The sequence below is a fragment of the Phalacrocorax aristotelis genome, chromosome 1 (assembly GCF_949628215.1).
Source record: "Phalacrocorax aristotelis chromosome 1, bGulAri2.1, whole genome shotgun sequence".
In the NCBI taxonomy this organism is placed as follows: Eukaryota; Metazoa; Chordata; class Aves; order Suliformes; family Phalacrocoracidae; genus Phalacrocorax; species Phalacrocorax aristotelis.
Genome location: NC_134276.1, coordinates 155,833,108 through 155,860,130, shown reverse-complemented (window position 1 = coordinate 155,860,130; position 27,023 = coordinate 155,833,108). Strand labels below are relative to the sequence as shown.

Here is a 27,023-nt window from a genome sequence, read left to right as displayed (position 1 = left end):
GATCGAGGTGTGCAGGGTTTTACGGGGCTGGCTAAAAGGAATTGTGCATGTGTATAGGCAGAGAAGTGGTTCATTTTGGCAATGTTTATTTCATAGACATGAAAGTCTTTACCTTTCGTAACTCCCTGCTTATTCAATGTGTTACAAAGATAAAAATGAAGGCTGGAAGCCTAAGTCAAAGGAAGGAGTGAGGCTAGGGAGACTTTTAGTGAGGAGAAGACATTGAACAGCTTTTGGTCAGCAAACAGAGCTGCCTCAGCGTCTACGTTTTGGTTCCATGCTTGCTAGAAACGGCTTTGTCTGGTGCCCATGTTAACTGCTTGTGAAAGCTGTTATTCCATGTTGGCTGCATTGTGCTGTGTTCAAACAGCTGACCTCCATGGAATAAGTCAAGGGTGGACGTAGGTATTTGTCTTATATAGCTTTTACAAGAGCGTACCAGTTTTTTCTTTCATTTTCTTTTTTTCTTTTTTTTTTTTTTTTGTCTTGAGAGCATTGTAAGGCAGTATATTTTATCATCATACCACAGCTAAGCAGCATAAATCTGAGAAAGCCTACAGTGAGTTTCAGGAGGAAAAAATGGATTGAGACTGCTTGAGAGAATAGTATTTGCTACGCTGCAAAACATTGTGCATGGGATCTGTAAAATAAAGAGTATGATCACAGCACTCAACTTGATGAGGCGTGACTAGTGGTACAGTGGTATGAGCTCTGTGCATTAATTCTTGTAATTGTGCTTTTCAGATCAGCAGATTCAAAATTTATCAAGTCTGTATGTCAATATGTGAAAAATTTTGCCAAGGAATTTAGCAAACAGAGCAGGGAGGAGGGGCTGAGTACAGCAGTTTATCACCTTTGGAAAGTGTTGTTAGCCTGATAACAGTGCATAACAGAGAGGTGAGCTATTCATGCAAGATCTACCACAGGTTACTGAGTTTAAGGCATCCTCTAAAGAGTGACAAACGTAGTTACAGTGGAGCGGTGTACTGTATCACCGTCTGGCACTTCATACTGTGTATGCTCGTTTTTATTTTAAACTGATCCCTGGTGGTTTAACTGAGTGGGATTCCCGTCTGCCCCCAGCCTTTTTGATGGGCATTGTCAGTAGGTTCCAGCAGCATGTCTTGGACACTGCTATGTGAAAACAGAATGATCAGGTGGGATAGATAATTTCAGGATGAAGCCTTTATGTGTATCCTTGAAAAATATCACGTGGCAATTTTCTGTGATTTCCTTTTAACGTTCCGCTCCGAAGGCTACTAATCCAGTCTTGACATTTCAGAAAAGTACTCAAGCAATAATCAACCTTTCCTCTGCAAAACACATCCGTGGTTGGAAAAGCTTATGTACAGATCTCCTAACCAAAGAACATTTTTGTGAGAGAGGAGGAATTATCATCAAATTATGCAAATGATATTAGTATATGACTCTTACTTTAAGAAAATACTTGCATCTGGAGAATTGTTAGCTTTTTCTCCTTCGTGTTTGAACCCAGCTATTACTACAAACTGGAGTTATATTCTGCAAACTGCAGCGGTGAAGGTTTTATTACAGGTGGCCCGTGGATACAGTACTGCTGCAACAGGTTGTGAATAAAGATGGCAACTGTGTAATGAAGCCATTTGTCACTGAGTGCTAAAAGACCAGAATTTCAATGAATGGCTGACGTAACTACTGGACTTGTTACTTAGCAAATTCTTGCAGTTGATATCAGGTCCACATTTGCCTTATGTAAAGGGAACCCTTCTTCATCTCTCATAAGTGTCACTCATTTCTGATATGAGAGGGAGGACCTGATCCTTGAAACAGAACAGATCTGCTGTTGAGCCTAATATTAAGAAGTAATAAAACTGGAGGAATAAAGTGGTACTAAAGCGAAGCAGAAATTATGCAATTTTTTCCCCTGCGTTGTTCCTTGTTACCCTTTTTCATTTGTTTACTTTGTGAGACCATTAGCTGCCATGCACTATAGCCTTGTGTAGGTAAGAGGGAGCCACTTTCTGTCCTTCCATGGGGCTCACTGGATTGCTGCCGTAGAGAGATGAGTAGGTGCAGGGTTGACAGGAGCTTGCGTTGTCCTGCTCATTTCCAGGGAATGGAGTTTCACAGGGAAACTTGCTGTCTGTGCTGACTCGTTCATGGTGGTTTTTCACGGACTGAGAGGTTTTGTCTCAGCCCTTGAATCCTGGGCGGTTGTCTCCAAAAATACTGCATGTGAGGTTTGCTCGTGGCAATCTTACTACTTGTGCTAATCTGGTGGGTTTTGGTTTTTGTTTTTCTCTCTCCCTCTTTATTTAGATGAGAGATCCTTGGAGGAGCAAAATTTTTCCCTTTTCCCAATGGACTCAAAGGTGCACCAAAGCATATCAGGCAGCAGGACACAAATGGCCTTAGCAAAAAGTACTTTGGAGTCCCAAGAAAGTAATTTCCTTCAAACGGTTTTATCATCAGTTACCACTCCCTTTGATGTGACTTTATTTGACCAAGAAGAAATGGTTAGGATTTCAGAAGGGAGAAGTACGCCATTGGTAGATGTCCCCGTAACAAGCAATGAGGCATTCTTAAGTGACGATGAATTTATTAGCTCATTTCCAAAGGCACAGTGGACTCCTCCACTGAAGTCTCTTGCAGTTTTAACAGATCATCACTCAGTTAATACAGTAGAGCCATCAGGAGAAACATTAGAAACTGTGTTGCTAGCGCCTTCATTTTCTGTCCTTTTTTCACCATATGATATCTCAAAAACAGCACAGCAAAAGACTCCGTTGAGCGCTGTCCCCGAGCGCAGTGACACTCTTACAGAATTGAAGCCTTTTGTACTAGGTAGTGAAATGCTAACTGCAAGCAGAGACTTGCTGTTGTACCCTCCAAATACAGCTATTTATTTTACTTCCATTCCTTCAGAGGCGGGAATCGCAGTGCGGGAAAATATAAATGCAAGTTTAGCGGCTCTGCCTTTTGGGGCTGCTTCAGAAGGGTCGCCTCTTCATCTCAAGCTGCTGGATAAAAATAGCCGTGTGACCCCAGATGCCACAGCACAGAGTGCAGACCCATATGGTAACATTTACGCCTATGAGAGTAGCAGGGCAGCAGAAACTCTCAGTCCAAGGACCTACCCTGCTCCAGGCATTCCCTGGGCCACGCCGGCTTCAGCAGCCAGTGCTGAGCCTGCTTTGTTTCCTGTTAGTCTTCCACTTGCATCTTTCCTGCATCACTCAGCTGCCATTTCCACGGACTCTAATACAGTTCTTAATGCCAGCCTGTTTACACATGAATTCTCCAGTACAACACCAAATTTGCCTGCCAGTTCAGAAATACCAAGTCAATCGGAGCTTGTTAGTGAGCTCATGAGTCCAGTGCCTTTCACGAGATCATACAGTTCTTGTCTGTATTGTGACTCAGTTTCACTTCTGCCAGAAGCAGGCTTTTCCCCAGAACATGATGTGGGCTCAGGCGATTACCTTGAAACTTTGTCCATCAAAGGCCCTGAAGTACAAGGCATAACTCCATTTACAACTATAATTACGGATGGGTATGAATTAGAAGAGCCTACACCTGACATTTTTGATACTTCTTTTCCATCAAGACCAGTTGTTTCATTTTCTTCAGGATTTGCAGAAATGCCTAATTCAGGCGTGTTTTTATTAAGCACTATGGACACTGTCCTTAACAACAGAACACCTATAATAATTTCTCCTTCTTACCATCAGCTTCCTGGAGAAACATCACTGAACACCTCTGTTGCCCAGTTTTCCCTCCCTGTTCTGGAAACCGTTTTATTGACACCGAGCACTCGTGTAGAACTTCCTGATGCCACCACCGTTCTGTTTGACCCTACCTTCATCCCGGGTGAGACGGTAGCATCGTTTGCAGTCAGTCATACAACTTTGCCAGAGTTACCGGAATTAATGCCATCAGAATCTGTGGTTTTGCTTCACAAGACATCTACGAGGGAAGAACTGTCTTTAAATATTTCAGATTTTCTATCCAGTCTTCTATCAACACCATTTCCTACTGAACCTAGCTACTTATCTTTATCATCAGCCATGCTAAATTCTTACTCTGTCATGCAAAGTGATTTATCAACACTCTTACCTCAGACCCTGTTGACTGGGACATCAGTACTTTCTGAGGATGTTTCCAGCTGGGAGTTAGCTACCACTATCAGCTCTGCCACTGATGCCGAGGTTTCTCAGTTCCCTCTTGGCCAAACATCATACTTTTATTCAAATGCATCCTCTGTTCCAGGTGCACATGTTCCTGAAATAACACTGTCATCAGATTTTTACTCTGAGTCGTCTGTGTTTCTGGAAGCACCCTCAGTATTGCCAGCGGGCTCTGAAGTTGTGTTTACCTCAGCTGTTACAGGAGCTACCTCTCAGTTGGAGCCTTCACTCTCCGCCTCTCACTCTGTGGTTCCTACCCTGGTGCTGCCGGCTTCTGACACCCAGTCTGTTACCAGCAGCATCCTGCTCAATGAAACAAATCTGATGTCTTTGTTAACTACCTTTCCGGCAACTCCTGTCTTAAATATATCTTATGTGCTCTCAACTGCCCTGGCTTCTGATGAGGATGTTGGTGCTACAGTTAACCCCACGCTGCTTTTAACATCTCCCAGCGAGGGCAGTGCCCACACAGCCCTTCCTCCCACAGACCCTGACAACCTGACGTCATGTGCCGACACCAGCAGTGCAATGCCCTTTCCTACAGCATCTCTGTCTGTGACCGAGCCATTCCCTCCAGCTTCTAGCTCTCCCACTGGATATGAAGTTCCAGCAGGAAGCAGTCTAACTGCTGGTACTGATGCATCAGCTGCTCCCACCACTGTCCCCACGACCACTGCCACCAGTGCCACGGGCGGCCACGGCACGACTGCTGCAGGCAGCCTGGGGACGTTCTCCTCCACCCCTCTGGCGACCACTACTCCATCTGAACCTGTGGTCGTAACCTCTGCCGTGACCACTACCAGGCAACCCTACGTCTGCGACATCACGGTTCCCGATGCTTACTTAGTCACTGCGGGTAAGATATTCCTAACATTTTTATTTTGTTTTTCAGAAGCCACTGTAATGTGACCCTCTAGCTAAATTGCGGGTGATGAATTAGCTAAGTGAACCTTTGAAAGAAATATGGTGTAAATTTAGACAAACAGCCATAAAAACATTGATTTACCGTTTACTCTTGGAAATAATGGAATTCACTTGAACAGAATCTGTGGTGATAGTGAGTTACATGCACATTACATTGCACAGAGAATGAAATTGTTTTCTAAAATTACTGATGTGTATGTACAAGTCTACTGAATTAGAGGTTGCTTTATCATTTCATGGGTTGTAAATGAATGTTACTGTCATGGTGCTGTTCTGCTAAACTATTAAATGTTCTGACTGAGTAAGTTTCTCCTTTCAGTTCTTGCTGCTGTTTGTAACAAAAACCTGCATGTGAGGTAATGTTGTAATATGAAAGAGGACAGTTGGTTTAAACAATGTTCGGGTTTCATTAACGTTTTTATAATTTTACCGTACTAGCATATGTTTATATTTTCCTCCTCCTATACTTACTTCAGTTGGATTTGGTGTGTTTGTAACCAGAAAAAGTGACGTTAGTGTGTTTCAAAATTAATTGTCTCAGCATCTGTGTTTGCTTTTTTGGTGTTTTCCTACCTCTTCCTAGCTTGTTAACAAAACAATACCAGCGAACTAATCCAGGGCAGCTGCAGAAGTGCTGCATGTTCTGTGGTAAGCAACACGTTTTGCCCTTAAGAATTACTTGCAATATGTAAAGCAGAATGAGCGTAATCTCATCCTCCAGACATGAAGGTGAGCTGGCTATGCTGGTGATAAGGAAGATTTTTTTTTTTAAACCAGTAATTTGATTAGTTTTGTAGGCAAGTTACTGATGGAAAGTAAATGCAGGATGACAACACCACACTTTTTCAGTTATTTCCTTGACTATAGTCACAGTCTCAAGTGTGACTCTAACAGACATGACATCCACAGGGATGTGAGGTTTTTAAAGCAGTTTCTTACTCTGTGGCTATCCGTTTCAGTAATCAATGTCGTTTGTTTACTTTTTATTTAAGAAAAAAGTAGATGCATATTTTCTGTGGCTTTTTTCTGACCTCATCTGCATTCCGTGCATTGCCTACAAAACTTTAACTGTGTTATGACAGCAGGCTCGTTGTGCACGGGTCAGACTGAATGTGCTGCAACTTCCAGATCCAATTTGAATGCCTCAGTGGCTTTTCAGAAAATTCTTTTATTAGAATAACTGCTAAAGACATTAGATACGGAAAAACAAAGCAAGAGAGAGAAAGTAAACCTGGAGTTCCTTAAACTGTATGTACAGTCACTTTTTAGGATACAGCCATACCTTTACCTGTTTCCTTGTCCATCTCCTTATCCGTTTGATGCAGTTGATCTCATTGCCTGCTTTTTCATGCGTTGCACAATTGAAAATGCAGCTTTGCACCAAAGCCCAGGAGATGAAGCTAAAATGTATTTACTGACTGACATTAATTTCCAGTGCTGGCCCGAAGAGCTGTTCTACAAAATGTCAGTGAATCCATCAGAGAAGTGCTCAGAATTCAGTTCAGGCGATCTGTAGAGCTAGAGGTAAGTGGTATGAAGTGTGTACAAGTACTCTTTGATCAAGATAATACAACAGTGGTTCTGGTTCACAGGCTAAAGTGGGGATCTAAAAAGAACCCGTGTGGTACTATATCAGAGAGAGATTTATTTTAACTTAAATGTTAGTCATGTTTGTTGGTTTTGTTTGGGTTTTTTTCTGTTTTGTTTGTTTGTTTGTTGTGTTGTTCTTTTTTTTAATGTGTATATGATATCAGCTTTTTTACTTTTGGAATGTTATCATTTTCTAGGACAAACCTGTCTTGGTTTTACCAGAGGTGAGCAAGCAGTGCCCAGTCTGTACTGCTCACCTCCTTTGGCTGGTGAATTGAAACTGAACTGAAAAGCTTTTACCCTTCAAAATACCATTAAAAAACCGGTTTTTTTTCTTCTGTTAGCTGATTATGTACTTAGCACCTTAAACAAAACAAAGCCTTCTGCACAGCCTTGTGCTATTTTATGTTGTAAGTGAGGCCATCAGCACTTGCAAGGGAAGTGGTGGAATCCCAAAAGCAAGATTTGGCAGATGAAAAAGGGGAAAAAAATAAGGTGTGCAATAGTAAGATGTTATTTTTAAGCCTTCAAATAGGTGTGACTCCTGTCCTTCCCCACTCGCAGGGCTAGGAATCGCTGTGCTCTTGGGGTTTTTTTGGGTTTGGGTTTTTTTTTTTTTTTTAAAGCTGCTTCTGCATTGATGTTTGATCTTTGAACAATATTTCAGTGTTGTTCCCTAACCTAAAAGGGAGTGTCTGGTTGAGATGATGTTTAAAGGCTCTGTTCCCCCCTCTGTCTCAAATGCTCTTGTCTGAGAGGAAGAGACTATAGAGAGGTAGTTTGGGAGTACCTTTATTGTATAATCGGATAATTCAACACTATGACAGTAGTTTTAATGGAATTACTGGCATAGGTGCAGGTTCAGCTGCCCTTGCCATTTTTCATGTCTGCATTCATCCAGTTCTGATAGCCCAGCACCGCATTGTCTTACTTCTTTGAGTCTATGAACTCATTTTCATTGTGAAGTTTACTCAAGTAGCAGTTTGAATTTTGAACATAACTCCATTTTCTCCATGCACAGAATCCCTTGGTGCCTCTAACTTCTGCTTGCTTATCTGTGTGGGGAAACAGTGTTTTGACAGCTCCTGCCGTAATCACTGTAGTCAGTAATTTAACATTTTACGAATTTCTGCCAAACTTCAGCCACAGTGAGTTGCAGCTATAAATGATGTTTAGTTTAGGTCGTTTTAGCAATACTTGCTCACGCTTTCTAGGTTTTTTGTAAATAAGAGATTTTTCTTCTGGTTTGTGAATTATACCTTCAGATTATGCAAACTGGCATAGTCAAGTAGAAGTCAGAAGTTCATGATGATATAACTACACTAATTTTCAATGACCTTATACGCCTCAATAATATGGAAGCGCTTACCCTCTTAATAGTAACAGCAGTAAGACAAAATCTATTGCTAAATATTTAAAGGTTGATTGGAGCCAACATTTGGTATCTTGCTTCTTTATATCTTTGTTCTTTAAATTCCTTCCCTTCATGCCCACTATTGCCTTGTAAAGCTCTCAATAGGATATTTTAGCCCTAAGGGTGCTTAGAAGCAACTGTTTTTATAAATAATGCAGTTAGTCCAGCTTCATTCTCTGCAAATTGTTTTTTATCAAAAGGAGGAAGCATCTCTGTGGAATCAGTTATGCTTATTTTATGTTAGAATGCTGCTATCGTGTGTGTTCTCTTTGTGATGCCTTGGGTATGGGTTTTGCACTAAAAATTATCACTAGCAAATGTCTTCACCTCTAGCAGTGAAGTACTAACAAAACTCTTATTTTAAATAAAGAACTGTCTATAGTATTGGCATATTTAATGGTGATGTAATGCAAAATTTTAAACAGAATTCATCTATATTGCTAAACTTAATTAATCAAACAGACCTGACTTTTGTTAGTCGAGAGTACCCAGGAACCGTGTGTGCATTTGCAAGTTATGGTAAAGCAGCGCCCTTCTCTAAGCTGCTTTTTTACTGTGTCTCCTGTTACAGCTCACAGATGTTGTTCCCTTGCTGTGACGTAATGCACAGCAAATCAGGAGACAGTCTTGTTAAATTTAACTTGGTAATAATGTATGCTTTAAAAATAAAATCCATGGCAACAATGGATATAACTGCTGCTCACTTTAAGCACAAACCAAGTTTAACACTGAAAGGAGAATTAAAAATCCCCCCCCCCCCCCCCCCAACTTTTTTCAGTTGAAACTTTGGTCTCTGCCTCTTTATTATTTCAAGCATTCTGAGCTGTCGAAGTGGAAAAAAAGAAAAGCAGGCAGGCTTGAATCCTGCCTAATGAAAAAAACTGTTGTCAGTTTTTTCCTAGCAGAAGTCCGTACAGCAAAATGAGAATAACATAAAATTTTAAAGTTCTTTCCTGTTGGTCTCAGTGTATTGCATCTGCAAAAGAATAAGACCTTATTGTTTGAGTAATTTTTGTCAACTTTCATTAATGTAAACCTTATGACACTTGGGTAAGATCTGTTATACAGTGTTCCCTTGACTTAGCTTTGTTGCACTGGGGTGTGAAGTAAAATAGTGTTGGCAGCGACTCGCTGCCAGGACCCCTGGTGCCATTAAGTTCATGCCAACAGCAAAAAGCTTTTTGCCAGCCTCATTTGTGCTTGGAAATGTTATCATGGAGTATAATGTATACCTCAGCCACTTTGTTGCTGTATTTAACATGGGCTTTGGGGCCTGTCCTTAGCCTATTAGTTTCCATAACCCAAAATTTGTAAACCTCCACCTTCAAAGTAAGGAGATCAGTTCATCATCAGGCAGTTGAATACTTCTTCCAAAGATGCCACCTTGTGGACTCGCCCTGGCTTCATCGCTGCTCACTGCTGCTGAAATTCTGGCTGGTACAATTTAGGTGCATAAAAACAGTGAGAGAATTGTTGCCTTAGGATCCTAACATGCATAGAAGCAGAAGCTTTGTTTCATTTTTAAGACCTGTGAGCCTTTGTACCCCATCTTCGGGAAGTTAAACGCTCTCTGGAGGCTCTTTACAGGATCCTTAATAAGGTGATAGAGAGGAAATCGGTTGTTTATGCTTGCTGCCAGATGTTTACACAGCATAATACAGTGGAATGTAGGCATGGATTAGATTATAGCAAAGGTGCATCTAATGAAATATTATAGTGGTCGATAGCAAATTCTTAGGGAAGATGAGAAGGGACAGAGTAAACATACAGGGATGTTTTCTCCAAATACTCTTCTAGCATCTAATAAATCGAGGCTTGAAAACTTTCTGTACTTGAAGCGCTCTCTCTTGTGAGGGTACCTTTGAATGAGATGGGCTGTGTTCTGGAAACAGCAGAGTGGGATTAGCTGTCGCACTTTGGAGAAGGGAAGGCTTAACTTGAGGTGGCGTAAGGGTTCTCTGCTCCTGCTGGAGGTTTCTGCTTTTGCTGTGGGAATGGCTCCGAAGTGCACATGGAGTTTTGTGTGCTGCTCCAGCCCTCTGGCCTAAAGTGTTAAGATAAGAAATTTGTGCTTTTTTACTTTAATAGCAGCACTCTAAAATGTGGTGTTTCAGCTAGCTAATTTGTTAGCATCTTAACTGTCCTGGCAGTACAGGCAAAACCTGCAAGAGGACAGTTGGAAGGATGGCTGGGTTTGTGAACTGTTAGAGCTGTGCCAAGAGGAGCTGTTCTCGTTCATGAATCAAGAGTCATGAGCTGTGCTCGTCTGTCCCAGACAACTTTGCGAACTTCTCTGTGAGTTAGCTTGTAGACAGATCATGCTGGCACGGCTGTATTATTTCTGTCATCTGAATTAGGTTATAGAGAGCTAAGCAGAAATAGCTATTGTTTTGACCTGTAGTGGTTCTAATCTGCTTACCTCAAAATTACACTTAAAAGTTGTGGGGTTTTTTGTTTGTTTGTTTTTGTTGTTGTTTTATTTCCATTCTTCTGGAATTGCTGTTGTTCTTCTACTGCAGTGAAGCACAAAAGAGAAACAGTGTTAGCTGTTAAGACAAAGAAGTTGATGCAGAGTTTCAGGGGGATGTTCAGGGTAGGCTACTTTCATTGCATCTTTGGTGCACTGCAACAAGTCGGAGATGGAGACAGCTGAGTTAGCTACCAGAGGGTTGCTTTCTTGTCTGATATTCCTAAATCTAGTGCATACGTATATGCTAGCTACACGAGGCCTCTCTTCCTCACCATATATTGCTTTAGAAATCACAGCAAATTGTCACTGAGATTTGTAATTCTAATTCCTCTTTTTCTTGCCTTTTAAGTCGCATCCTTTGGAACTAATGGGCAACTTCCTTTTGGCATGTCTTACCCTTTCTAACTGATGTTTCCCTGTGACAAACTGAAGCTGCAGAGATCATTTAACCCTGAGATAAAAGGATAAAAATTCAGATAAGAGGAACTGAAAAGAGCTGTGCATAGTATTCGTATCAAACAAATTTGAGTTCTGTGGCTCTAAATTAATTTAAAATAAAACCTGGGTGCTGCATATATTTGTGGACTAAGAAGGAAGAAAGGAATAATAAGCAGCAAAGATTATGGTTTTTTTATTTCCGTATGCAACTGAGGTAGATCCTTCTGGTGAAGGTAATCTCTTTGAAACACATGGTTTTTAGAGGACAGGAAAGAGCTGCTTGCTGTCTCATCTAAGCAGTAATTGCCATCACTTTACACTGTTGCAGAAATACCAGTAAGGAACATGTGGGTCACAATTCAAATAACACTGTGCCTTTCTGTCCGGAAGATCCTGAAGTTGAGGATATCTAATATTACCCCTTCACCAGCACAAAGCCTGCAAGGTTCTAGCATCTCTTCATCTAAGAGGTGCGCATTTACCAGAGCCTTTGGGTCTCTAGTTTAGGTTATTTATTTATTTATTTGTGAGGCCACCAATTTGGACATCTCAAAATATTTTAGTGTGACTGCCTTAGGCAAATAAAGCAAACTGGGAGAGTATACCAAGGAGGAAAAAAATAATGCTGGGGAAACAGGTGTCCTTGATACTCAGTTTCTCTGAATGAGAGAAGACATGGCAATATGTTTAAATAAATAAAAGCCTTCAGTTTGTTTTTACTTAGGTGACAGAGAAATGGGGGATAAGCATGTCTGCATGGAAACATTCACCTAGGTTTATATTTAACTAACAATCTCACTACTTTTACATGATGACTAAGGCTTCTTAGGGTTTTTAAGAAGACTCAAAGTCAAAGGAGATGAATTGGAAGAGGAAAATTTTAATTGTGGTAACTGTGCTGAAATAAGCAGATACAAGTGCTCTCTGGAAGAAAGCGTTCTTGAGCATGAAAATTATATCCATAAACACAGGTTATGTGTATTTTGCTTCTTGTGTATCACATGTGAATGGTCTGGGATGTATTTGCTATGCAGTGTATGACTGAAGTGCAGAAGTTATGCAAGCGGTTCAGTAAGTAAACAGCAATTCTGTATGGGAACTGTTACGTACTCCAGGGGAATGCAAGTGAGGGGGAGTGCTACTATGCTGTGATGTGATAAATCAAGAAGTGTTGAGATTGGTGTGTTGTACTGAAGAGATTCTAGTAGGTGCACCTAGCGCAGGGGTGTTGCTTCTCTGATGCACTGGAGCAGAAGCTGCAAGGCACAGCACTATCAGAGTGTTTATGCTTCTGCTCTGTCTTTGGAAAATAAAGATTGCATTTTCCTACCTCTTGATGATGTGGATTTGAAATGTGTGAGACTATGTAGGTCTAAAGTGTTGCCAAATTTCACACTGAAGATTTTTTTAAAATTCTTTTTTTTTTCTTGCAGGTTTATAAAATTTCCCCCAAATTTGCTTTCTTGGTGACCTCAGGTCCTTTTGTTTACACGGCAGTAGCTGTCATAAATGTGCTTGTGAACAGCAGTCTTCTTCGTGGTGAGGCCCCCATGATCCTCTCCCTGCATCCTTCTTTCGCTGTGCCAGATAACAGATTCCAAGTTCAGACAGGTGAGCTCTTCCTGACACAGTGGGGGACATGTAGCTTTGTATTGATTCACACGTCTTCACTTGTGATTAAGTGTGCAAGGTTGAGTCAAAACCCTGTCTTCTACTGCTGTGAATCTTAATTCTTCATTGTTAGTGAAATACTTGCTAGATCAGTGGTTGAGAGACGATAAATTGGAAACAGTTAACTCCATAATTTCATTATTTTTTCAGGAAATTTTTTTTGGCATGTTGCAAAATAGGTGTCCTCTTCTTGCTTCAAAAGGTGAGAAGAAAAAAAAATTCTGTGGAACATTTACTCATAAAATCACAGTGCAGCTACTTCATAATGCTTGAGTCAAGTTTCAAATTATGCTTACCTTAAATGCTACTTTTTAGAGTTCTCATAATGTAGGAGAATTGGCAAGCAGGAGGATTGATTGCTCATATATAATGTGAGCAGGAGGATTGCTCATGTAATATTCAGCTTTCCATGGCTGCCGTATAGCAACAGTTTATGTGAAATCCGTGACTACTAATAATCTAAAGTAAAATATTACCCATGTAATATTTTGAGAGTCACTGGTATCATTTAAAATCTTCTTCAGGCACTATTTGCGTAACAAAACCACCTGCCTGGTTGGTTGACTGCATAATGAGCTAGTGACAGGGATTGAATATATTGGAGAGAGTTAATGAATGTCAAATACGGTGCTTTTGTTCAGGTATGTTTCATGCGCTGTTTCTGCTCTGTTAATAACTGTATGTAAAACATCAGTTCTTTAATTGTGTAGATGTGATGTCTCTTTCCAGTGCTTAACATGGTTATACAGATAGTCAGTAGACATATTTTCTGTTCTTGAACCCTGTATAACATTGCAGGGTCTGTAACCTAATCATAGCATTTCTTTGGGTAAGACTATATCAGGAAATCCACAGATGTGCATGTAGTTAAGGTCTGTGTGCCTGTTCATGCTCCTCTGCACTCAGTCTTTCTCTCCTGTGAAAGACCTTAAGGCGTATGTATCTGGATTTAAAAGGCTGTGTGCTAATTAAGTGTTTTGAAAGCAGTAGGCTGATACTAATGTGTATTAATGAACCCAATATGTGGTCTTTTAGACAAGCTAAATACTACATTTCAGTCTACAAGAAAAAGAGATTTGTTGCCTTTTTTTTTTCCTTAAGATTTTCATTAATCTGTTGGGCACTAAGGATTTCGGTGTGGCTGATTCAGTGTTGGAAGTCCTGTAAAATTAGCCACATGTATATAGTGACGGTCTTTCAGTATGCAAGAGGAAACGGGGTATTTTGTCACTAATATCTTTTGGTAGTCTTAATTACTGCTGCAACAGATATTAATGAGTACAGAATTTACTGCACTGATACAAAATATGTTTCTATTATGTTTTTACCCAATGTTTCACTGAATATGTCCTGAATTCCATAAAAAAGTAGATTCTCTTGCTCATTTTGTTCTCTCTCATGGAAGTACTTGTCTGTAGGAATAATGTGTGCCTTTTGCCTTCAGTGCTTCAGTTTGTGCCTCGGAGTGTGGATGTTGGGTTCTGCAACTTTAGCCGGCGCATTGAGAAAGGGCTGACAATGGCATTCATGGAAGTGAGCAAACACCGGGAGTTCTACAACTTCACTGTGCAGGTAAGATGAGTGGGTTTTGTGTCTTTCCCTTTTTCTCCTCACCTTTGGTTGTCCTGTGTTTCAGCCAGCCAGTAAAATGAGTTAGGTGTTCACGGGCTACCACTGGCCACGCAGATCATATAGAACTATGAGGCTTTGTTGTGAAGTTAGGATTTTTTTTTCCCCCTGTACAAAGTCATATGGCACCACATATCCCTCTGGTTTCAAACTTTTTGAAAAAAATGATCCAAGATGATGATTTATATCTAAAAGCATTACTGAATATAGTAGGGTTTCTACTTTGTCATATAAAGGCTGTCCCAACCCTTGTCAAAGTCACTCCCATCAGATTTTATTCTTACAGAGTAGGGTGTGGTTAGCGTGCTTTTGTTGGAAGACAACTTCCAGGTCTCACTGCCACGCAGGGGATCGTGTTAGGGAATGTAGGACTATATGCACTCTGCCATTGTGAACAAACATGCTATTTGCTTCTGAGGTCTAGAAATACTTACAGCAGTATATGATGTCTGTTGCAGCTGCTGCTGAAATGTATTGCATATATGCAGGATACTGGATCACATAGCAGAGCTTAAAACTCCCTGGAAAGTCAGTAATTGAACTTAATGAGACCAACTCCCTCTTCTGACTGAATTCTTAAATTTAATCTAGCTTTGTTGTAATACCAAAATTAGTAAAAAATTTATCACGTTATTTAGCTGGCACCATAAATGGCTATCTGTGGTACCCTAAAATAAAATCATAGGAAAAATAACATAAACCTTAGAGTACCAAAGTACTATATAGTACATGTACAGTTCTGAGCACATGAATATAATTGAATGACACAATGTGATTGGACAGACTGAAGACAAAACACACAAAACAATTTCTTGGACTATCAGCTTAGCAAACTTTTAAATACTTCCTTACTGTCTGGAAGAGGTTTGTCTACATGAACACAGTTGCTGTGTACACTGGTGCCAAAATAAGGCTTCTAACCAGTGGTGGGGTCTCGGCGTGCATTGTGTAGGACGTTTTGACCAAGAGAACATCCATTTTCAGAATGTGTCTTTACCATGGTCTCTTCCTGTCCAACACAGTTTGGTATTCATCTAAGATTTCATTATCAGGAGTTTTATTTTGCTGGCTGTCTCTCTAGGTGGGTTTTTCCATCATTTTCTGGACTGTAGCTTTCAGATCATTCTGGGTTATGATTGACCTTAAAGGAAACTCATAGAAGAGGAATTCACAAATAACTTTGCCTTTCCTGAGGCTCAGTAGGCTGAATCAATCTGGAATAGGTGTTCCTCTGTTTTGATGTGAATTGCCCTCCCTTCATAATAGGGAAAAAAAAAAAATTCTGTCAAGGAAGGAATGGAAATGCCAGTGATTGATTTTGCTGACCCTGCTTCAATCTTGTCTTTTCAGATACTGAATATAACTCTGAGCAGGCCTGGGGTAGCGTTTCGGCAAGGCCCCGTGAGCATTGTTTTTGCTGTCCGAGATAGATACGGTTTTCTAAATGGGTCTGAAGTCAGTGAGCAGCTAAGAAACTTGTCCGTGGTGGAATTCAGCTTCTATCTGGGCTTTCCTGTGCAGCAAATTGCTGAACGTGAGTACCTGCAGTTTGCCAAGACTACAAAAACCATCTTTTAGTAATTTTTCCTCTCTGAATTTTAAAGTAATTTTGTGCTGAAGTGATAATGGAGCTTCAAGTACCTAACTTGTACCATGAATTCTGCAGAGCAAATCCATGCCCCTCTCTGCTTACATACTGTATATCAGTGTTACAGCACCTTGCTGCTTTTATCATCATCCTTACCCTCTGTGTTAGGCCAGTTGTGCTTAACCTGGCTTCATCAGTCTGTTGGTTTTACTCCAGATTAAAAAGCAAAACAAGACAAAAAACCAAACCCAGTCATTTTGATCAATATTGCTGTGAAGTGCAATCCAAAGTGTCTCTCTTGTGGTTATATCTACAGGGGTCTTTGCTGCTTCTCAGCAGGGTTTACTACTTTGGGCTTTGCATTGCACTTAGCTGTGGCTCTGACTTCTAGAAAGCCTGGGACACTGGCAACATAAGCTTATATTTGACCATATAATCTGTCTGGGTTGTCTGTTAGTCAGCAGCAGTGCTTTTTTGAGTAGTCTGTTATCTTTTAAGGTATAACCTTCTGGGCATATCTCTCTCTTCTTATGTACAACTTGCATCGCAAGTAATTTTTCCAGTCCATGGCCATCCTAAACTTAGATTAATGGGAGCTGCCTGCATAGCAGAGTTTTTTTGACACTCAGCCTTGACAACTTATGTTTGTTTAGATTTTTTTCATATTACCTCAGTCTCAAATAAGCCAATCTTCTAAACTCAACAATTAACTTTGTACACTAATGGATTGTTCAGGACAGAAGTGACTCATCAATGCAAGCAAGATCATGAGAGAACAGTGCCTTTCCCCCCGGTGGGTGTTCCTGTTAACTCAGTTGATTAATTCCCCTTTTCTCCTATCTCACTGTGCTTTCCAATGCAGATTTTTAATTTTTGGAGTTATTTTTGTATAGATGCATAAGTTCTGACATAGTGATTCTTGCTATACAGTTAATTATCTAGTGGAAGATCAGGCCTAATGGCAGCTGCTGTTCATTCTACAGCTGTGCAGTAATGAACTGTAGTAAACATCAGTGAATGTACTGCAAAGGGAGTGAGTGTCAACAGAAGTTGTTCTCTATAGCACCTTTAAATCGACATAAGATGACTGCACAGGAAACTTTCTCCATGACTAAAAGTAGTTTAAATATACTGATTTTTTTGAAAGTTCTTTCCATTTTTCAGCATTTTTGAACCTTCTACTCCCATAGTTAATTAAAAAATGTATGAGGTTGTTGACTCATTTCCTTTAAACATTTCTGCTCTTATTCAGTCTCACACAGACAGTACCTGTGCAGTGGTAGCTGTATTTAATTGAGCCAGGACCAAAAGCCTTGAGAATCTCTGTCCTTAGGTGACTAGCATTTTTTTTTTTTAATTCCTTGTGAGGCCACAGAACTTTCTCAGGTTGCGTCCCATGGTCTTTATCTCTCAATGAATTCAAATTAAATGTTCCTCTTGCCTTGACTGCTTGAAAGATGTTTGTCTACTCTGCTTAATCTCTTTTGCACCTTTGCCCTAGATTTTATTACTTTTAGTCTCTTGGGTGATGTTTTTTGGTGTTGGTGTTTTTCCTGGGATGCATGCACATCTGGTCCTACAGTTTTTAGTTTTGTCATTCTGGAGTGATACTTGTGAATTTGGAGGTTGCCCCTTGCTGAGAATCCATCTTCTGGATTGTGCAATGGAGCTACAGTGCAATTAAATTATAATAGAATTTTTACCAAGGCTGATATATCCTGAAAGATGGGCTGGTCACAGAGAAAAAACATTCCTATTAAACATGCATGTACACTATTGTCCTTATTTTCCTTTCCTGGTGGTACTTAGGAAATTTGAAGGTAATTTCTTTTACTGCTCGTAACAGGATCTCTTCCTGTGTTATCTGCATGCTTATAGTGCCTGGCCAGGGTGGCTGATTCCTGGCTGATGCTAGTGGAGCTCTGTGATAGCTCACGTGTTAATGAGAGCGCCATGCAAAGTAGAATTAGTGAGGAGGTCAGGTAGTGCCTTTGGAAAAAGGTCCCAGTAGGATTTCTCCTCTTCTCCTGACTGCTCTGAGGATTTGCAATGAAATCATGTAGTTGTTGGCTGTTGTGGCCTGGCAATTGTAGCCTCTGTTAGTACAGTGTCATGTCCCAGCCTGTGGGTGAGATTTCTATAACTTTATTTCCGAAGCTTCAGGGATTGTTTGTTCTTGTTGGTGATCCTACATGAGCACGCCAAGAGTGTGATAATTTCATTCCTGCAAATTCCAGCACAGGCCTCTTGAGTTCATACAGAAAATAATTATTCTTCCTCCCCTCAAATCCACCAAATCTTCCAAACACTACTGAACCTCAAATCCTCAATCCTCCCTTGGTTTAGGAAGGCAAAGTATGTCATCCGTAGTGACTAAGTCCATCACGATACACATTTTATTGCTGGACTCTTATATTTGGAGCTCTTGAAAAATCCTATTGCTTTGGTGCCCGTCCCCAGTAGCGGGAATGATGGCAGCCAGACAAGCTATGCGTACACCCTTGCTTTCAATGACCCTACCTAACTGCTGCCATAGTTTATTGAATGAATGTTGTCAACAGAGCAGAGTACTTGCCTCAGGTCTTAGCCAGAGTTTGTTGGTGGTGGTGTCTCTTAGTTTGTTTGACAGAGAAGTTTTGAAGACTACCTTCAAATCTGTTTAGACTGAATTTTCAAAACTTTTAATTTTGAATTAAAATAAAATACATGCAATAAATCAAAATAGAATAAGTATATTAAATTTCAATTTGGTAATTCAGAACTTTTAGGAAAGGTAAGACCTTCCCAAAGTTGGGAATGTAGAAAACATGAGGTTTTGGTGGATATGGTGCCCTAAATCAAGGAGCATTTGACTTCCATGTTCCTAAAGGAACTCGTATTTACTGTAGATTGAGGCCACTGCAGGACAGCTCATTTTGATTTGAGCTTGTCTAGTTTGGTCTCAGTAGTGCTTCGGCACATTTATAATCACCGTTTTGGAACACCAGACATGGTGCCCGTTGATAAGTCAGCAAAGTGGGAACACAGTTTCTCATCTTGTTAGAGCTATGGGTCCGTCTTTCAGCAAGCGCAATAATGGATGCAGCTCATATGCTTTTATAAGCGAGGCAACCACACTTGGTTATTTTTAGCTGTTTCTACAGTTTCTTGCACTGTTCCTGTGACTGTATTTTGAGCCAAAGGATTTTAGGTCTTCAGTATTCAGAGCCAGAAATCATGTCCAAAGGCTCAGCAGTGTCGGGCAGATCCTTTTTGAGACATATTATTCAGCAGTCTGTTGAGGGTGACCGACAGCCAGATCCTCAAAGCTACTTTGGCAGGAAGATGCCTGCATGTTTTTGTTTTGTAGGCCCTGAACTCTCTGCTTTCATGCTGTCCCATGGCCTACGGAGGAGTTGTAGCAGGGACGGTGTTGTGAAGAGCTTACTTAGATAGGTAGCTGCTTTGCTCTGTGCAAATTAATATGCAACCCTCTGCTTTTTGGTGTGAATTTTGGGGGACATTTTACATATTTTTATATTTACATATAAACAATTCACATATGTTATTGATCATATTTAAATTGTTCATACGTAAGTATGAAATGTTCCTTGCCATACTGTTCTATGCCATTTGTGCCTTAGTTATCAGGCATGGTAACAGTTAATACTCTCGGTGGTGACTTTTTTTTTTAATCCCTGAGGGCTCAGTATATGATTTTGTAAGATTTATAGTCTGCAACTGAAGAGAAAGAGCTGATTTGTAGGTGAGCTGAGCTGTCAGGGGGTTGAAACTGATTCATACTGAGGAAAAGCTACTTGTGTAATATCACTGTATCTTAACACGGTTAAGTGAAGTGAGACCTTGCCTTCAATTTCCCGAATATGAGCCTTGTTGTTCACCTCACATTGCCTTTCACACACAGTCCTTTTGCTGGATTTTTCAACTAATATGTACTGTTTATACTTTTAACTGCGTGGGTTGTCCCTGTGCAGTACGTCATGAACAACAGGAATTTTTTTGTCAGCTTTTTCCGTTTGCTTAGAGTCATGGTCAGTAGTGAAAGTTTTTAGTTTGACAGAATGGACTGTTCTGTGCAGGAATAGGACTATTGGAGTGGTCAAGCTTGGAAACTTCCAGACTTTTTTCTTTCCTCTAAAGACTTCTAGGTGACTTCAGCAACATGCTTACATTCAAATGTTCAGTTTGTACCTTCCTGCGCACTTATTTTGTGTTGGTCGCCTTACGTCTTTCATTTTAGATTGTAAACTGGTTAGGTGGTCATGAGCTACATGTCAGCAGAAAGGAAACCAAGTCTAGTCACAGTTTTTTGGGTGCTGGTTCATTAATAACAATAGGAAAGAATATATTTGGCATCTCTTTATGGCTGGAAGATTTCTCTGAAGACAGGCAAGGGCTAGCTGTGGACCAGATGAGGAATATTGACCTTCATGAACTTACCCAAATAAATCTCTTTGTTTTTATTATCACTTTAAATAGAGAGAGTTGGCTTGTGACTTGCTGTTTTTTTAGTGCTGTAAGTAGCACTTTGACGGGTGGCATCTGTTTAAGATATCCTGTAGGTGTCGTAAGGCCAATAGGATGATATAAAATCCTATGATACAGTCCAAAGACTGCAGAAATATTTAGCAATTTTTGTCTGGGGGGATTTTGGATCAGGCTTCTAACAATACAGTGTGTTACTATTGCCTGCACCCCAATATTTGCATGGAAACTTATTTTTCAGTTGATGCCTTCTCATTCCAAATATTGTGTTCCCTGCATGCTTTCTGTTACTCTTCCTCCATTTGTCAGAAATAGGAACAATCGATACAGTATCATTTCTATCCTGCATCTCCCACATATCTCTGTATGAGAGAGAGGGTCAGAGAGATCCTTGTTGGGCCATCTGGTGAAGGCCGTGTTGCCCGCATTATGTGCTTCAGATTGCTGTCAAGAGGTTTCTGGGTGACTATGTGACCTTTTGCCTTTTCAGTCAACACTGAATCAATGCTGTTACACGGTATGGCGCTTCAGGGCTGCGTGTTAGAACCTTCTAATGATGGTAGCATCTACTTCATTAATGCATCTACAGTCATTAGCAGACCAGCTGCAATCTAACTAATAATTGTATTTTGTCTATCCGGCTTCCCCCTCAGAATAACAATCAGTCTGTGCTGGTTTTAATCGTTAGTTCCAGGGGACATTAGGGAATCCTGCAAATATGAACTTGCTGCAGTGCTGAGACTCCAGCTGAGCTCACGATATGGCCACGTGTGTGCTGGTGAGACACTTGAGTGACCTAAGGAATAAGAGTCAGAGCCTGTATTTTCTGACTTCTGAGCATGGACTTAGTTGCAGAAAAGTCCATCACTGCATGCATTCTTCATCAGGTTTTAGAACCTAGCCTTAGTTGCCAATGATCACAGCACCTCTTCCTTTTCAATGTCAAGATTTTCTGCTCAAGTTGTTTTATTTTTAAATTTCATTAATTCTATGAAAAGTTTAAGTGAGTAGTCATCCAGCAATTTGCATGAATTAAATATTTTTCAAGTACTAATTAGAAAAAGTGTGAAGAGCACATTAAGTATTGAGGCAAAACATGATTTTGATTTAAAAGAAGAAAAATCTCAGAACTGCCGGCAGTTCAAAGTTTTATGGCCGTTGGAAGGTTTTTTATTTTCTTATCTTGCTCTTTCCATGCTTTGGGAAAACAACAGATGCAGTTCAGTTTATGCTTTTTTGTTCAGGTTATATTTCTAAATTGACGTAAACAATTGCACGACCAGAGTAAATAGAACTCCAATCTAAAAGCTACGATCAGAAGAATCATGTAGCGGGATGCCAAAAATAAATGTGTTTGTTTAAATGGACTGTGAGGTGCTTTTTGTGTGACTGAGTTTTGGAAATTTGATGCATCCTGGTCAGTGTATAGAAGGCCGGTGTTTCCTGTTCAGAATAATGGGCCATATTCTGATACCCTTCTGAATAGTAAGTCCAAAAGTACCTCCCACGTGGTTCTCTTGAAGCTAGTGGTCCTATTATTGAGTCAAAGGTGGAATAACACAATTTTTTTTTTTCCGTATGACTGTTTCATAAATCTATGAAAATAAAAGGTACAACATAACCAGTAATTATTTTGCTCTTGCCTTAACAAAAATTCATACGTTTTTTAAGATGCAAAAAATAAAATTTTTAGGTACACTAACAGAGGTCAGCCACTCTACAAATTATTGCATAATTAGCAAAATGGTAATTTTCTGTTTCTCTGAAACATGTGATACTGTCAAACTATTCTACAACTGAATACAGGAGATCTTTACTCTAAATTGATCTAGCATGGGCCAGGTCATTTAATTATTGTGTGCTGCATTCTGTCTATCCATGAAATGGTTTAAAAATTAACCTTTGTATAATGCTTAGCAAACTGCATCTGGACTAAAGATTTTGAGAAAGACCCTTCCTTTTTCTTATTGCCATAGTGAAGCTTAAGACTTCCCTTGAGGAAACTGTTGGCCCAGCCCCCATCTTCACTCCTTTCCCAATATGTCTTTACTGCTCTCCAGTGGAAACCTTGGGAAAAATCTTATCCCTACTGAAGTCAGTGGAAATAGACTTCATTTACTTCACTGGGGCAAGGATTTTTCTCTGGAGGTGAGCTTTTTTTGAAGAATTGAGAAATTAAGAAAGCTCAGAGCCACCAGGCCGAACACAAAAGCCATGAGATTGGTCTATGGCAATGTTTCTACATGCATTTATTTGTGATTTTTAAAAAAAAAAAATAAAAAATTATGAAAGTACTGTTTTTTTTAAATGTTTCCTCCTGCACAAGTCTGGAACACAAATCAGATATATTTAGTTTTCTGCTTTACATTTAGTGTTTCCACGTAGTTTCTGCTTCAGAGAAGGTCTTATTTTCATTCTGAGGCACTCATGAGTTGCCTCATTGCCCTTTTAGCAAAAGTCTGATCCTGCAGCTACTCGGTAAGAGTTGCAATTCAGACAGTGAGCTTCTAAATTTCTAGGAGCCATGACCTCGGTACAGCAGCTTGAAATCTTTCAGTTAATAAATCTATCTGCTTCAGTTAGCTTCTTTTTGTTCAGAGACAAACTGGGGAGTGTATGTTCAGAGCACTTCCCTTACCGTTGTGTCTGCATAGCCTCAGGAGTAGTAATACATCTGTGTAAATAAGATGCTTACTGACAATATAAATTATGAAGTGGCGTCCTTTCTTGTGTATGTTGTTGAGAACACTGTTCTTACGGATGTTTTTCTCCATTCTGTTTTTCCCTCAGCCTTTCATTATCCTAAGCTTAATGTGTCTCAGCTGATGAAATCTTCCTGGGTGAGAACAGGTATGTACAGTCTGTAAGTAAGAGTGCAATTTTTTTTGGTAGCAGGATAACTAGCCTACATAAATATCGATAGCTTAGAGGTACTGCATTTTTATGTGCCTGAGCTGAATAAATTCTAAAACCAAAGGCCTAGTGACCTGGAATATCTGGGAAATGTAATTCCCTGGTCTAGAATGAACTACTGCAATTCCTTGATAATGCACAGAAAGTAGTCTTTGTCTAAAAAGCAGTTCATTCTCAGTGAGACAATTTACGCTGTCAGGCATAAAGTATCTACACTGCATGCTGTCAATATACCACATTGATTTTTAGGTTTTTATTTTAAGTGAAAATTAAAATTTTATTTGTGTGGCACTCTTTACCAAAATATGCCAGGAAAAAAACAGAACTAAAATAAATACATTCCCAATACATGAGATAGTTTCATCACATTTCATTGATCTCTTCTGATTCATTCACAGCAAATCCCTCCCACCAAGTCTTGTGGGTGTTTTATTCTATAATTTGCGCATATGCTTGAGCTGTCACATTTAGATGCTTAAAGGCTGTTGAGGTTGCCTGCACGCTGTAGGTCCTACCTGCTTCTTTTAAGCAGAAAGCCTGAACAGTGACCAGGCGACACCTAGCAACCTTGCTGTTGGGGTGCAGATGCTCCACTGGATACACTTTCATCTTCTCATAACTTTTCCATCTGTAGTTCACCAGTAGTGTAGACTTACTCTTTTTCCAGGTAGCCCTGTGTCCTCTCACCAGTGACCCAGTTTACTTTCTAAGCAGGAAACCAAGTTGCAACTTAATTTCTGAAGTCCACACAGTTTGTTTTAGAGAAGAAAAATGAAGAGTTTCAGATGAGAGAAGCTACATGTGTATATCCCACAGCCAATGTCATCCTTCCTTAGAGATTTATGTTGTCTTTTTTGGTCACACCCCACCCTGTCTTGCTCAGCTTTAACTTTGCTTTGTCCATTGCTGCTGGAAGTTCCCTTAGATCCTGCGTTAAGAAGAGGGTTCTTCCAGCTCAGAAATCATGTCCCTTTGGGTTTTTCTAAACTTCCAGACTATAAGATTTTGAAAGCCAATTGCAGCACCTTTTTTGCTGTACAGGAATTTTTTGTAATCCCAGTTCTTGCAGGCAGCCTGGGAAGAGCTAGTGACTTTGGCTGGGTCAGTCCTTTCAGCCTGTATATTGTATTGTAAGGGTAATGACTCATGAAAACAATAGAACTTATGCACATAAAGATGAGATTTTTAATGTTAGAGTACCCAGATATATGTGCATGTATCCCAATAGTCATGAAACACTGGGATATACAGTGTCTTCTGTAGCTGTCCCTCGCAGTTGTAGAATACAGTTCATGCTATTAAGCATAATTCGTTGATACTGAAATTCAATACACAGGCAAGAATGATCTTCTACTTGCTGTATATGATAGCCTTAGGCCACTGTCTATTTATTTTGCTATTTAATTCTGAGATACTTAGTCTGTGACTGAATTCAGAAGGAAGATGCTGTTAATCTCTGTGAAAAGTCATGGAAATGCTTCCTTTTTCTGACATCTGTAGTGAAAATTTTTAAATGGAAAAAGTGGTTTTAATGTTTTTGTTTTAAAAATTAAAACAATAAGTATATTTAAATGATTTTATGTAATTGGATGGCTTTTTATTAAGCACCAACTTAAAAAAAAATAAACATGAAAAAACCTTACTGAAAAAGGGACTTGCAAAAAATATAAACCATTTTAATGGAGAGCCTCAGGAGTGAGAACTGAGTTATTTTAAATTATTTTACTGCAGTCAGTGGTGATTTGGTTTACTATTCCTTAGGGCTGTTTAATGAGGTCATTCGAATGACAACCACTCCATTCACTCCACTTCTTTTTTGCTGGATGCCATCTTGTTAGTAAAGGTCCACGCTTTTTTTCATGTTTCATGTGTGTTGTTCCTCAGGGATTCCTCTCAGCCCTAGCTGCCCCAGTGACCCACAGTACCCGGGGTTGGGAAGAGAAGTGGGCAGGGCTACTAACCAGTTTTTATGTGCTATGTTTGTCATACTTGTTAATCTTCGTCTTATCAGGGGAAGATGCGCTTGAAATACACAGCTTTGTTCATGTGCTGCTGGTCTCCTATTTTTTTTCTCCTTGATTCTGAACCCTTGCCCTGCCCATCTCCTCCTCTGTATCACTTCTGAACATAAGATTTTGCCTGAAAGTTGTTGTAGCAGACAATTTGGACTGAATTTTCTCTTTTGTTTGTTGTTAAACAATTTGTTGAATGCTCATAAGTTTATGTTTTTTCAGAATTGGAACTGTTTCTTCAATATCCTGGGACTGTCTAGACTGAGATTCCAAAAGTGCCCTCTGCCCTAATTTTTTTTCTTTTTTAATTTATTCCTTTTCACCTTTTCCCTCTCCATGTCTTCCTTTCCAACATGTAACCTCCAGCTGAACTGGGCAGTATTCCCATATGAATACAGCTGCTCTGAATTGTCCCTGAGATGTCACAGGGTGACTCAAAGCTTGTAACTGGAGTTGGAGAAAAGACACTGAAAACTTTTTTACTAATTCATTTGTGGTTTTGGGTTACTTTCTCTGCAATGTAGTTCTCTTGGGTGTCGTCGACCAGCGAATTCAGGAGGAAGTATTTCAGGCTGAGATGGAGCGGAAACTAGCTCACCTGTTAAACGAGGCTTTGGCCAGAGGGCGGATATGGAGACGAGCCAGCTTTGCAGGCAGCAACATTGTGCAGGTATTAAGAGCTCAAAGTCAGAGGAAGAAATAAAGGAGAATAAACTTGAATAAGTTAATACTTTCTAGGTTTTGAGTTGAGAAAGCATGTGGCATGTTTAGCTAGTTGATGATGCTTGTGTTTTGCACTTAAATTATGGTTTTTTTGGATACCTTGTTGTCTTTTAAGCTGAACATAACAAATGGAAACAACTGAGTATTTTAAGTGGCTACAAATAATTTCTGATGTCGTCTTAAAAACTATATTGAAAATTATTTTACCAACATATTATTTTAAAAACTTGTTATCTTTTCTGTCTTACATGAGGTGCCTACCAAAAGGAGACAGTATGGTCATCTGTGTCAAAAAAAGTACTCTGCTGGAACAGCTACTTCACAGTTCTCTGTGGTTTTTTGGTGGTGGTGTAGAAATATGAAATAGATTTGTGTGCAGCTTGAAGCAGTAGAGTAGTACATTCTACCCCTTAACTACCTATTTGTCACAGTACTCCTGGTCATGGGAATGGCTTTCAAGTAAGAATGATTAATCATGTCAAATTTTGCACACATGGCAGCTTCTGCTACCTGGATACCAGTGCTACTTTATGGTTTTGTCACAGGTGGAATTATTCACATAATATTCAGGAAGACTTGGATATTTTAAGTTTTAAATTCTCACGTGTTCTTCCTAGTCAGGTCAACAAATTGAATGCCAAAATACTTTTTAATGGCTCATCTTCTTAAAACTTATTTTTTCCAGCTAATTCATCGACAGTTGGTTTGCTTCACAGCTGCTGTTCTAGTAGTTCAGACCTATTATCTTTATTTAATTTAACCCTACAGTTTTTGCTACCACTTACATTTCCAGATGTTGGGATTTTCTTACTTTTGTTTTCCTGTCTCAGAAACATCTGTCTCAGTAATAGAGATTTTATTCTGTTTTTCTTTTGTGCAGCTTTGAATTGCTGTAAATAGATGTCTGCTTCAGATCTTCTATTCCCAACATCTCTTATTGCACTTTGTTCTTTATGTCTCAGTCCCCCCTTTGCATATAAATTAAACAAATATTCCTTAT

The 27,023-nt window shown here is 39.8% G+C and overlaps 1 protein-coding gene across 4 annotated transcripts in view; it reads left to right on the top strand.

The window, feature by feature from the left end:
• The window catches only part of KIAA1549 (KIAA1549 ortholog), a 148,757-nt gene that overhangs the window by 69,050 nt on the left and 52,684 nt on the right, over positions 1–27,023 (top strand). For all 4 annotated transcript variants that reach the window (XM_075074512.1, XM_075074496.1, XM_075074504.1 and 1 more), the window contains exons 2-8: positions 2,299–5,022; positions 6,526–6,614; positions 12,436–12,613; positions 14,118–14,245; positions 15,653–15,836; positions 23,166–23,225; positions 25,825–25,970. In XM_075074512.1, coding sequence (XP_074930613.1) covers positions 2,299–5,022; positions 6,526–6,614; positions 12,436–12,613; positions 14,118–14,245; positions 15,653–15,836; positions 23,166–23,225; positions 25,825–25,970 — 3,509 coding nt within the window. The remainder of the gene's footprint in view (positions 1–2,298; positions 5,023–6,525; positions 6,615–12,435; positions 12,614–14,117; positions 14,246–15,652; positions 15,837–23,165; positions 23,226–25,824; positions 25,971–27,023) is intronic.